This window comes from Trachymyrmex septentrionalis, unplaced genomic scaffold (genome assembly GCF_001594115.1).
Source record: "Trachymyrmex septentrionalis isolate Tsep2-gDNA-1 unplaced genomic scaffold, Tsep1.0 scaffold22, whole genome shotgun sequence".
Lineage (NCBI taxonomy): Eukaryota > Metazoa > Arthropoda > Insecta > Hymenoptera > Formicidae > Trachymyrmex > Trachymyrmex septentrionalis.
This window is the reverse complement of record NW_017305375.1, coordinates 5396587-5408837: the sequence shown is the minus strand read 5'-3', so window position 1 is coordinate 5408837 and position 12251 is coordinate 5396587. Positions and strand designations below refer to the sequence as shown.

Below are 12251 nucleotides of genomic sequence, written 5' to 3'. Positions count from 1 at the left end.
TATATAGGATTCAATGTCAAAATTTTTCATATAAAGATATATTTGTTCAATTGCTTTAAAGTTAAGGTATATTTGAATACAATTGCATAGATAGCATCCAGATTTATATTTACATCAATAATAGAGTTATATGGATGAGTAATAGATTTGTATGACATTGCATTTTCAATAATAATACTTCTTCAGTTAGAAAATTGATTCCTTGATGAGATTCAATACTAAGACAATAATAAGACAATAATGTCTTTTATCTTGATTATAATATTATTGTGCAAGATTTGTTCAATCAAAATAATAATTTCAAATATATTAATCCTTGAATAAAAATATCCTTTAAAATAAAAATATTATCCTCTCACAGTCTTTTATTAAAATTTCTTTTCTTTTTAATTTGTACCTTTGTTATTTATTAATTTTAAAAATATTATCCTGCCCTGGTTAGAAAAATTCAAATTATATAGAAAATAATACAACAAAATTGTTTAAAGGTAGACACATATGTGTTATGATTTGTAACTTCATGTTTTATTATAATTAACATCAGAAATCTTAGAAAATTCTCAAATTAAGAGTTTTTTTTAAGATTTGTCTGTAACAACTAATAAAAGAGCTTTCATGTGATAAAAAAATTTCACTTGCACGAAATTTGAATGACAAAGAGTTATGAAATATTTCAAGTAAAACATAAATAAAACTGTCATAGCAAACAGCTTTTTAATTAACCTTTGAGTACAAAGATGGTTTAAAGCTATAGAAATTGATAAATAGAGTATTCAAAATATCCTAAAAAATTATAATTTTGTAGTTATACTATAATTTAGTATGTTAATTTTGTATGTTATATTTTTCATAAATTATATATTACTAATTATAATTTTATTGTTATATGTTACAGTTATAAATTTACATCAGTTATATCCTTGAAATAGAGAAATGTGAAAATAATGAACTTCAAAAAACTTCTGAGTATCTGGACAATATCTTTTTCCTTTTCTTAAATAAAGTTTTAAGGAAAACTATACCTACAAAGTACTATGGTTACTTCTACTCACTTAAAGGTTACATGAAAAATTTTTTTTTTTTCATGATAAGAAAAATATGCGTCACAGAGATACGGTGGTGTTCAAGAAGAACGAGGAAGGACGTGTCTCATGAAGAAACAGATTAGACAAGTTAGAAGCTTCTAATGTCAGTCTTACCTCGGTCCTCGCGTCCGGGCTATAATAGACAAGGATCAGGGTAGTGACGATGTTGACAATCAGGCCGAGCACGGTGATGAGATTGGGTGCGAGCCAAAGCGGTACCTTGCTGACCAGCCAGTCCCACCATGGCTGCAGGAGGCCGTCGAGGATGCTGTTGCTCATGCAGCTATACTTGTGCTCACTGAGCCGTTTCAGCTGACCGGATGACAACAGCTTGTCTTTGTAAAACTGCATGCTTCTTTGGGCCGTACACGTCACTCCGACACTGTGTCACCGAACCGTGGACGCCGAGGATAACAGTAGGGAGACGAGAAAGAAGATGGGAAAACTGTGAAGTCGGACTGCGGACGTTTCTGTGACGGAGACGCGATGTCGACGCGATACACTACCGAGATCACCCGCGACGAGACGGTCAAACATAACAAGCGACCATCGCGTTACGCATACATTTCTGTGTGCTCCGCAAGTCCTCGCAAGTCCCACGCAATCCCACGATATTGCCACGACCGGAAACTGACTAAACTGACTGACCGGCCGCCAGTGACGGCAACTGATTTAGTTTCCACCGAGGGTATAAACCAAATCAGAATGTACGAACCAACCAACTACAGTCGAGCATTCCTCTGTCGTTCGACTGTAACAGGGGAATACTTGACTGTAATTGGCTGGTTCTTACATTCTGATCCGGTTTGAAAACTAGGCCAGTGTCGGCAGTGACGCATGCGTGCAACCGGAACTGATATGCGCGAATGTTCAAATGGTCTTCTCAGAATCTCTTTGCAATAGCAGTGAATTTGTGTTTATGAAGCAGAGAATTTGTGTTTTTAAAGCAGTGAATGTGTTTTTATAGCAATGAATTTGTGTAATTAATGCAGAACGTATACATAGAGCTGTATCAAATCGAGATGATAGATATCTTAATCTCTTTAAAATCTTCAACTTTAACACTTAATAACTCGAGGTTGACCGCCACGTTTTTTGCCAAATTTTTTCGTTTTGAGTGAAAACACGTAGAATAAGTATATTTTTATTAAGATTTGAGCTAGAGCGGAGGGATTGTTCTAAATAATTACCTAATTTTTTAATGAAATGCACGTCGCAAGATGTAAACAATCAGCCTTTGAAAATTCCCGCTAGGCAATTTTATCATCTAAAAACATGTGGCTCAAAAATAAAAAAATATCAAGAACATCAAGAAAATTTTTTTCAATTAATAATGATTCCCGTGATTATTTTCATATATTAGACAATTTTTTGTCGGAAACAAGTTGTTCTGCAAAAAGTTGATTACCAATATTGGTTTTATTCGCATTTTCCAATCACCGGTCTACCTGTAGTTTTCCATCGCCGCACATCGCAGTTTGTTTCGTGTCGCGATGGCGACGTTACTTAATTTATCAAGATTTTTTAATTATACGGCGAATAATTGTCTGAGAAAAGTAACATCGGCCATAATTTGCAAACAATATTATCCTGGTATGTAATTAGAAATTATAATATGCAGAAACTACGCAACAATATAATATAACCTCTCTCTTGAATGCAAACATAACCTCTTTCCTACGCGCTATAATCTAAGGTCCGTATTCAGAACGCGCTTTTATCTCTGAAATTTTATAATATGCGTAAAGTATATGTTAGCGCGCTTACATCATTGTAAGCGCGTTCTGAATACGGACCTAAGAATTTTATTTTTAAAGATTGAGATAAAATAAGATTCATTTTATTATATTAAAATTTTACAAAAATCTAATAAAAGTTTATAAAACTTAAAAAATTTTATATTCAAATTCTGAAATAAAGTGCCTGAAACCATCTAGTAAGGTTTTACAAAATATTAAGATTTCATTAAATTAAATTTTTATAATAAATCTAACATATACATAGCGTTATATTATTGTCGGAATGACAGGTATCTTAACTTCTAAAGTCTTCAAGTTTAACGCTAACCTAATATAATAACCTAATAAAATTAGGTAAATAAATTTTATAATAAATCTATTAATGCAATTTTATATGTAAATTCAGAGAGACAAAGACACGAAATCACCCAAAATTTGTATAGTACAAGAAAGATATTGAAAAATAATCTTTCGTTACAGCATTAAGATTGTGGAAAACACCAATAGCAGAATATCGGACGGTTAAACCACCATGGATGAGGCCAATCCTGGATTACCAAACGGAAATACAGGAATGGGATGAAGAGAGAGGCAAAATATGCACTGGTTATTAAATTATTCTATAAGCATGTATAAATGTTCAATTTTTATGAATAAATTCTAACAAATAGTTTTGTCTTGTTCATAGATGTAACAAACGAAATCAACAATCAGATCGCAACAGACAGTATCGGCCGTATGTTCGCAGTTGTCCAAATATGTGGAAAACAATTTAAGATAACAGAATATGACATTATAATTATTGAGGGATTCTGGCCACCGAACATAGGCGATCAACTAAAACTGGAAAAAGTGTTACTGGTTGGCAGTAAAGACTTCACTCTCATAGGCAGACCAATTTTGAATAGAGAATTGGTTTCAGTTGATGCAACAGTTATAGAAAAGACTTTATCCCATACAAAAACTCGCTTTAGGTTTCGACCGAGGAAACAGTATCGCCGTATAAACTGTAAGATACTTTTAAAGAGATATTTTTGTTTCATTCCTCATGTCTTGCTTATATTAATGAGCTTAACATTTTGTTTTTCAGTCTACAGAATACAACACACAATGCTACGGATTAACTCCATAAATATAAACGGAAACATCAATGAGAAGAAAGAAGTGGAGGGATTAGACAGAGTGTATTACTAGTATGACGTATATGTATATATAAGTACGTTCTGTTTATGTATATTGTGTAAGGTGTTATTTTATGTTTGTTTAACATTCTGCAGACAACAAGAATAAAAAATAATTATCATGTACATCTTGCATAAAACGGAACACATTCTATGTCAAATTTATGACGTTTACTTTCGCGCGCGCGCGCGTGTGTGTGTGTGTGTGAATGTTAATAAATATTTGCAACATACGTAAATATAGTGTATTATCTGTATATATTCAGAGAACAGAAGGTAAGTTATTTATTTTAAATTTAGTAACAGATTGCGTCGTGAAAACGATTTGATAAAGAAATTCTGCAAATTTTTAGAAATGTACAAATTAAACTTCCTGAACATAGTGACTCAGAAATGATTTTTCATAATTGATCGCAAGTAATCGTAAAACTATAAATTGATCCTTAGTACACATGATTGGATCATTCGTATTTTGCGTATTTTTTTTCTTTGAAATACTACAAACATCAAGTTATACGAACATTTATACATAGTATAAAATTTATTACAATCTTTATGTTCTTTAATTTTTGTTATACAATTTTGAAAATACCTTATAAATCATCTTCTTATATATCACCTTATAAATACTTTCTAAAAATGTTAAGTTATATGTAAAAATTTCTTAATAATGTTTGTACTATTCTCTTATATAAGTTATACTTGTAAAAGTGATATAAATTAACATCCGGACACGAATGATTGTGTAAAAGACCTGAAAATTATTATTACTAAAGATTAATTATATAGTTCATATTATATACATATATTTTTGCATATATTCAATATTTGTGCTTATAAAAGCATACTTAATAATTTTTATATCTTCTCTGTAATATCTTCATCTATTGTTGCACCAGTCATGAAAGTATCACCTTCAATGTCTAACTTAAAAAGAATTTCTTCTGGTAAATTCTTTGGTGTGGATAAAAACTCCGAGCAATCTTCGTCGTGACATTTCTGATATACCTTTTTCGTGTTTAAATCTACAATCCAATATACGTTGTTGCTCTTATGATATCTACCAATGTTTTCACAATATCTGTAAAATAATGTAAAAATATTATGTACTATCATTTACAATAGCAAGACGGATGTATATAGAAAAATAAGAACTAATAAGTGATCACTATTATCGATTATAGTTATATTACCTGTTGCCATAAATTTCATATCTCAGCGTTTTAGTTTTATCAAAATATTTAGCAATACGTATCTTGCCAGGATCGATGAGACTACGAATGTACCTATCTATTTCAGGATATGGTGAGCTCTGGTTGTCATTTTCGCGAATGGATCGTATTGGTACATTTGAATAAAGTTTAGCTTTTACGTCGCTTCGATTAAAAAACTCGAGCAAAATTAAATTCTGCTTGTTTGGAAAGTACGATACTAAGGAATCCAAAAAGATCCCCAACTCCTTCTCTCTGCACTTATTCACTGCATTATATATGCAATCTGTAGAAACTGTTAGATACGATTGTTTTCCCCACTTAGTGGACAGATATATTCGAAAATGTCTATTCTTCGTATAGACACCATTGTCAATAAACAATTTTTCACCGTGCTGTGTTTTCACGAGCATTTCCTCAATATCTGCTTTGTTAAAGTGATTTAAAATTCCATTCGATAGCGTATCCGACTTCAAATAAAGTAAAATATCATTGTATATAGTTTTGATGAATTTTCCAATATGTGAGTTGTCCTTAAAAGCCATATCCTTCATAGTAAAAATCACGTGTCTGCTAAATTTCTTACTAGTTGTAGAATCTAGTATTAAAAAGTTACTTGTATCGCATAACAGGTGATAGTGATTGAGTAAATACGCTCGTATGATATCTGTCAGCGTTTTGGTCATGCGTGGTCCATTGCAAAGTGGATTTAGTTCGACAGGATATTCCAAGTCCAGATATAACCAACATGGTGAATCTTTTGGTATTATCTGTAAAATTGATAATTTTCTTTAAGCTTTATACACACATACATGTATCTTATATATATATATATATATATATATATATATATATATATATATATACAGAGTATACGAAAGTGCCTTCATTTACGTTGACTAGATTGGAACTGAGTTGAAAGAGAGATTGGAACTGCGTTTGTCATCACTAATTTGTAGATTGAAAAGGACTCAAACTGGAGTAGAAACGTTTGTTTTTTTATATGAATTTTGTATGTAATAATTAATTGGCATTAACAACCGCAGTGGCTCTCATAAGTTTTAATGACCTAGTTTAGTGTTGATTTATTCTTGAAGCAAATATATATATATATATATGTGTGTGTGTGTATATGTATGTATGTATTTATGTATTATTAAAATATATTGTGAAAAGGAATTTATGTCCCTGTTACATAACACAATTTAAATTTTGAAACATAGAGAAAAATGTTTATGTATTATTAGAATTATTTTCAGAGGGCTGCTACCTTCACGATAATATTATTCCAGCAGAAGTTGATTTTTAAAAAGAAAAAAGAAACAGAGGAAACATTCACAGCATAATAGGTTGTTACTTTCATTAAATCGACTAGTGCACAAAAGAGATGCGTTCAATCTTTTTCAAAAATAAGTTTTTCTTTTTCTTAAAAATACAGAGCAAAGAAAACATTTATCACAGATTTTTAAAAGCATAAAGCAAACGTTGAAAATGAGCAACGAGTGCAGAAAGGAAAACTTGCAAGCATCATGATTTAAAAAAATTGAATAATAATACATACATCCTGTCAGAATGTAGAAGCTTTTCGAATAATCAACGATTAAACTTGAAGGCCAACCAGAAGATTTAATAGACTTTAATGGTCTGTGTTTTAACTTCAGTTTTTTCAAAATTGTTTTTTTACAAATTATCTCATATTATTCAACATATTAAAGAGATATAATTTAAAATAAATAAAATATCCGTAATAGAGTATACTATAAAATTTATGATTTTTTTAGTGCAGAAAGATCATTAAAACTCATCCAAACAATTAGTTTTTTTCTTAACAAAGAAGAATTTGTCCAAAAAGATAACTGTAATTATATACTCTTAATTTTCTATAAATTGTAACATAATTATCGTATATATACTTGTGTTTTTTTTTATTTATCGCTCCTTGGAAATAACCGTTTAAGGCATGTCTTTTTCATGTTCAAGAAAAATATTTAAACGGTTTTTTTTTCTGTTAAGTGCACATAATGAAAAACATTGTGAAACGTTCGAGAAAAATATCTAAACGTTTTTTTTTCTGTAAGACGTAAATCTACAAGGTTATCTCATATCTTCTTCATATCTAAGAAAATTTAAATATCTAAACGTTTTTCCTGTAAGTATAAATAAATCGTAATTGCAAGTTTTGCATACTCACCTCGTATGAACATCTTTGTTCTTGCGGTTTAATTTTGTAATACCACCAATAAACTTCCGGATGCGCTACGACGAATCTGCGACTACCGTCACTAGGTCGTTGATACACGAAGGTACATAACGCGTCCGTTTTTGTGCTGTGTTCAGCAGCCACGGCTAGAGCGTCAGCCTGTTTGTGAAATTCCTGCCAGTATTGGGTCGGGCCCAATATGTGCGATGGCATGACCCGGTACGTTTTCACCCAACAAATCTTGGGGGATGGTGACCGGGATGGTGATCGCTTTTGTACCTTGCCGCCGTAAAATCTACTTGTGCAAATCGGTTCCATTTCGATCGATGCTCGATGAAATCAATCTCAGTATTGTCAGTCAAATAATTTGCGTAATCACTGTTATTATTCCTTTGCGATGGAAACATACTGTGGGGCACTCTGTGACTGTACGAACAGCTGATCTAAATTGGTGTTTCCCGCCAATTTCGTGTCAGCTGATGGTCGCTCCAGTCGTTCGCAGATGATGACAGAGTTTTAACGACAATGGCGGCAATTCAATCAAAGACGCGAGATTAAAGAGATTCCTGCGTTTGCCCTGGCGAAAATAAAAATCGGAGCATAAGTTTACTGTAAAGGGGGAATAACAGAAGCGTAAACGAAACTTTTAGAAGGCGAAAATTGAGACGAAATCTAAAAGAAGCATAAACGCCTTTTTATATTTTTTGTTGTCTTATTTTCGCCTTTTAGAATAAGCTTTATTTATGCTGCCATGTGTTTGTCACTTTCCTCTTACGTTCGACTTCCAATTTTTATTTTTGCCAATTTAAGTTGCAATTAATATATCTTTGCTAATGTTCTTGTTGTGTAACGAGTTTGTCTTATCAATAGGTTTAAAACATCGTTATTGAAATTGGAATGATTATACTTGTATGTCATTCATCTTTTAAAATATTGTAATATTTCTTAAACAAAAACTTTATAAACACTTTTGCATTGTTTCACTTGATATGATATCACCATCATATACATAATACACTCTAAAATTTTTGAGCCATTTAAACAGCATTATTATCCTGAATTCTTCATTTTAAGAATTCATGTTTTTTTCTTTATTTGAATCATTAATTGACGTCTACTTACCTGAAACGACGCGACATGTTAATTAAAAAGTAAAAGCGTTTTCGTTACGTTAACAAGTCCACTTTATTCGCTTTCACAATTTTATAAGACGATGCGAGCGGTTATTAATTTGCAATCGAAGGATTCTTTACTACTAAATACTTAAATGTCAGGGTTGGCAAGTAATGCATTACTTGTAGTGCCGTTACTTCTGTTGATCATTATCTTGTTATAATAACAATTTGGTAATGACATTATGAATTTTTTATAACGATAATGGTCATCAGAGTTATAAAAGTCAATCGTTACTTGTAATGGGTTGAAAAAGTCATCAATCGTTACTGAAAAAAATAACTCCTAATTTGCAACGCGTTACTTTTTACTCATTATTTGTAACGTTACTCGTTACCTATTACTTTTTTCAGTAAGTAATAATGATAAAAAAATTTGTCATGCTTGAACATATATAAATATATATAAACATATATAAGCGTGTATAAATATTCATAAATATACATTTTATATTAAATATGTCCATACATGTTCATATTATTCTTTCTTATATCCTTCTTTCTTTTGTAAAATTACTTTTTAGTGTAATAAAAATAATGATAGTAAAGAATAAAGAAGTTTCGCATTTCATAGATATATTGTATTATTTACGCGACGTCTTCTGCACTTGACTTCTACTGTCTATCCTTTCTTTGATTTATAAGGAGCCTTGGTTAGTTTGATTTGTTATACGGATTTATTTTTTAGCGTAATAAAAATAATAATAGTAATGTGAAAACATTAAAAATAATTAAAAGATTAATTTTCTCACTATTGTTTTAGAAAAAATCAAGTTTGGAAAAATGTTAAAAAATTATGTATAATTATATATAACATTATATATAATAATTTTATATGATTCTTTTATATTTTTCCAAACTTTTTTTTTCTAAAAAAAAAGGAAGTTATGCGTAATGATGTGATAAGTTATTTTTTAAAGTAACTTTTATTCTAATCTTAGCACAACTTTAACGTTTAGTTAGTTAGCATTACCGTCATAAAAAATTGCAACATGGTCATCAAATTATTTACTATAAAAAGTATCGGCAAAGTAATTGAAAAGTAACGTTTGCCAACCCTGCTAAATGTAAACATGATTAGGTAGAATTAATAACTTAAGATCTTCAAAAGAAAAGATCAATTATATATACCTGCAGCGAAACTTATTTATAAACCAATGGCTAAATAAAAGAAAATTCTGTTCGGATGAGAAACTATATCACGCATCGATCATTTCATCATTATGTTCTGATGTTTACGCGAAAAACCGGTCATACGTGAAAGTCGACCTGTAAGTCGACTATTCAAGTGGATTCGTGCAACAACGTTGTGAGAACGATCGATGTATTTTTCGATCATCCATTGTATGCAAATTCTTTTGAATTCAAATTGGAAATTAGATGATACTCCATTCATTCTCTTCTATATCGGAATGCTTTTCAGGTAGCTCATTCCTAGTCTTTTGTACTTACTGCTTAATCCGTGTACGCACGTGACTTTCTTTCCTGTATTACTTTCCGAATTAATGATATTCGATGGCTTGTGTATAGATATACGATTCGATCTCGTGCTCTTCAGCGCCGAGACACGATCGATACGATCATGTCTCCTTATTCACACTTCATACTTAAACTGCCTACTTATCTGCGTTAGAAATGACTTCTTACATGTGAATTAAAAAGTAAAAAAAAAATGTTCTGTTTCGTGTTAACAAGATCGTTTTATTCATATTTAATACAATAAAATTTCTGTTCGCAACTAATCTGTAAATGTGAACGGCGCATTCTGTCCTTAAAATACATGTTCCGCGTGAAGATTTCTTATATAAAGGTTTCTGTTGGAAATTTTCATGAAACAGAGTAAAATATACGTGTATACAATGAGGTATAAATATACAAATATTATATACTATAAATATTATATACACATCTACGTAGATAATCTTGCGCGTGTACCAGAAGGAAATACGATCACTGTCAGAGGAAAGAATCACGCCGAACGATCGTGAGAGATCTGCAGTTTTGGAATCATTTACCAGGCATAGCTAGTACCGAAGCCGCTGAAGGTGGCGTGTACTACGGGTGCAGCCGTCTCGTACGAGTAAGGGGCGGCATAAGTCTTGGCCAGGAGCGGGCTAGCGTAACTGTAGGCGGGTGCGGCGGCGTATGCCGTTTTCGCGATTAGTGGCGCGGTATGAGCGGAGTATGCGAGAGCCGGGGCGGCGGCGATCGGAGCGGCGGCGTAGGACTTGGCTAGGAGTGGAGCGGCGAGAGGAGCAGCATAAGCGGCCTTAGCGATCAGGGGGGTTGCTGGCGCGGTGTACGTGGTGTACGCGGCGGTCTTGGCGATGAGCGGAGCCGGGGCGGCGTAGGTCTTGGCCAGGAGCGGGCTAGCGTAACTGTAGGCGGGTGCGGCGGCGTATGCCGTCTTCGCGGCTAAGATCGGCGCGGCCGCGGCCGCGTATCCGTAGGCGGGTGCGGCGGCGTACGCGGATTTGGCGAGTAACGGGGCAGGGTGAGCGGTATATGTCGCTAAGGCCGGAGCGGCGGCATAAGCGGTTTTAGCGATCAGGGGCTGTGCGGCGATTAGGGGTTTGGCCAAGGCCGGCGCGGCATAGCTGTAGCCGATGGCGTGTTGCTCCAGCAGGGCGTCGTTGCTCACGTGGCTGTTGCTCACGCGTACCGACGAGTGCGCGGAGTCCTCGGCGCGGCTGTACGAGGACACCACGTTCTGACCGGCGTAGCCCTTCTGCGTCGACTCCTGGCTGTAGCCGATGCTGCTGTGGTCAGCGGACAATGTACCGATATCGTACGCCGCTGGCCCGCCGGCACTCGCTACCGCAACGAATGCTGCGAGCAATAAGAACTGCGAAAGAATAGATTAATCATAGATAATATATCAAAATTAAGTGAGGGAAATTTAATATTTATTTCTATACTGTGTCTTATAGATTTAGCTTTCAAAGAAATGTAAGATAAAGTAAGATAACAAAAAATTAGAATTTATACGCGCGTGATATCTATTTATGTATTTCGCTTTATTGGATTAATACAATAGTTTATTTCTTCAGTTCTATTTTACGTTACTGTATTCGTAAAAATATGATAAATAACAGAATGGATGAAATAGATGCTTTGATTATTCGTTTGACTGTAGTTCTTTTACAAATTCTTGTCTCAATATTTTTTTCTCAGAATGCTATCGCGTTAATATTTCAAAATTTGCAATTTTTTATTTTCTTTTCGACCGTTACCACAAAATACTGACATATTTTCCCGACAAAGTCGACGTGCTTACCTTGAATGCCATTTTGCTCGTTTGAAGTGGAACAACTACTGGGTTTCTGCCGAAATGGTAGCTGTCGGCCACTATTTATACGCGGGTAAAGTTGTAGGGGGTTCAATCGAATTTTGAGCACTTACCTTGCTGGAGGTGATTGGGTATGGTCGATGCATGGTCGAGAGAGGGAGATGTATATGGGACTTCTTTGTGGGATATCATTAAGAAAGGAGTATACGAAAGGAGGCGCAAAGAGAGGTAGAATGATCGCTCGAGGGGAAACGAGCAACGGGCGTGGCTCCTCACGAAATTCAAATTGCAGATCTGGTGCTGTACGGTTTATTAGAAAATGTCGAGGGCGCGCAACGCTTACCGCTAATTACTCTTCACTCTTGGTATTACGA

General features: G+C 33.7%; 4 protein-coding genes across 12 annotated transcripts in view; 1 reads left to right on the top strand and 3 right to left on the bottom strand.

The window, feature by feature from the left end:
* The window catches only part of LOC108748368 (cholinephosphotransferase 1), a 13109-nt gene extending 11653 nt beyond the window's left edge, over window positions 1-1456 (bottom strand). For 3 of the 6 annotated variants that reach the window (XM_018486487.1, XM_018486489.1, XM_018486490.1), the window contains exon 1: window positions 1200-1456. In XM_018486487.1, coding sequence (XP_018341989.1) covers window positions 1200-1436 — 237 coding nt within the window. In that variant the 5' untranslated portion in view covers window positions 1437-1456. The remainder of the gene's footprint in view (window positions 1-1199) is intronic. The other 3 variants (XM_018486484.1, XM_018486485.1, XM_018486486.1) reach the window with 1 other exon arrangement.
* On the top strand, window positions 1434-4385 carry LOC108748369 (39S ribosomal protein L21, mitochondrial). Of its 4 annotated transcripts, none has more exons than XM_018486493.1 (5): window positions 2413-2678; window positions 3305-3430; window positions 3513-3833; window positions 3915-4030; window positions 4105-4380. In XM_018486493.1, exons 1-4 carry the CDS (start codon window positions 2579-2581, stop codon window positions 4016-4018), a joined length of 651 nt encoding a protein of 216 aa, XP_018341995.1. In that variant the 5' UTR covers window positions 2413-2578; the 3' UTR covers window positions 4019-4030; window positions 4105-4380. The 4 variants fall into 4 exon arrangements, with proteins under 4 accessions (XP_018341996.1, XP_018341995.1, XP_018341993.1 ...); XM_018486492.1 differs by having other exon boundaries at window positions 2414-2678; window positions 3915-4024; window positions 4102-4380; XM_018486494.1 differs by lacking the exon at window positions 2413-2678 and adding an exon at window positions 1434-1495 and having other exon boundaries at window positions 3915-4385.
* Window positions 4386-4677: 292 nt separating this feature from the next.
* On the bottom strand, window positions 4678-7880 carry LOC108748367 (DNA-directed primase/polymerase protein-like). Its single transcript, XM_018486483.1, has 4 exons — window positions 7408-7880; window positions 5199-5986; window positions 4854-5086; window positions 4678-4759 (listed from the first exon to the last, which is right to left on the bottom strand). The coding sequence occupies exons 1-3, from the start codon at window positions 7732-7734 to the stop codon at window positions 4864-4866; spliced, it is 1338 nt and encodes a 445-aa protein (XP_018341985.1). The 5' UTR covers window positions 7735-7880; the 3' UTR covers window positions 4678-4759; window positions 4854-4863.
* Window positions 7881-10251: 2371 nt separating this feature from the next.
* Window positions 10252-11957, bottom strand: LOC108748248 (cuticle protein 16.5-like). Its single transcript, XM_018486282.1, has 2 exons — window positions 11866-11957; window positions 10252-11433 (listed from the first exon to the last, which is right to left on the bottom strand). The coding sequence occupies exons 1-2, from the start codon at window positions 11875-11877 to the stop codon at window positions 10600-10602; spliced, it is 846 nt and encodes a 281-aa protein (XP_018341784.1). The 5' UTR covers window positions 11878-11957; the 3' UTR covers window positions 10252-10599.
* Window positions 11958-12251: the final 294 nt, after the last annotated feature.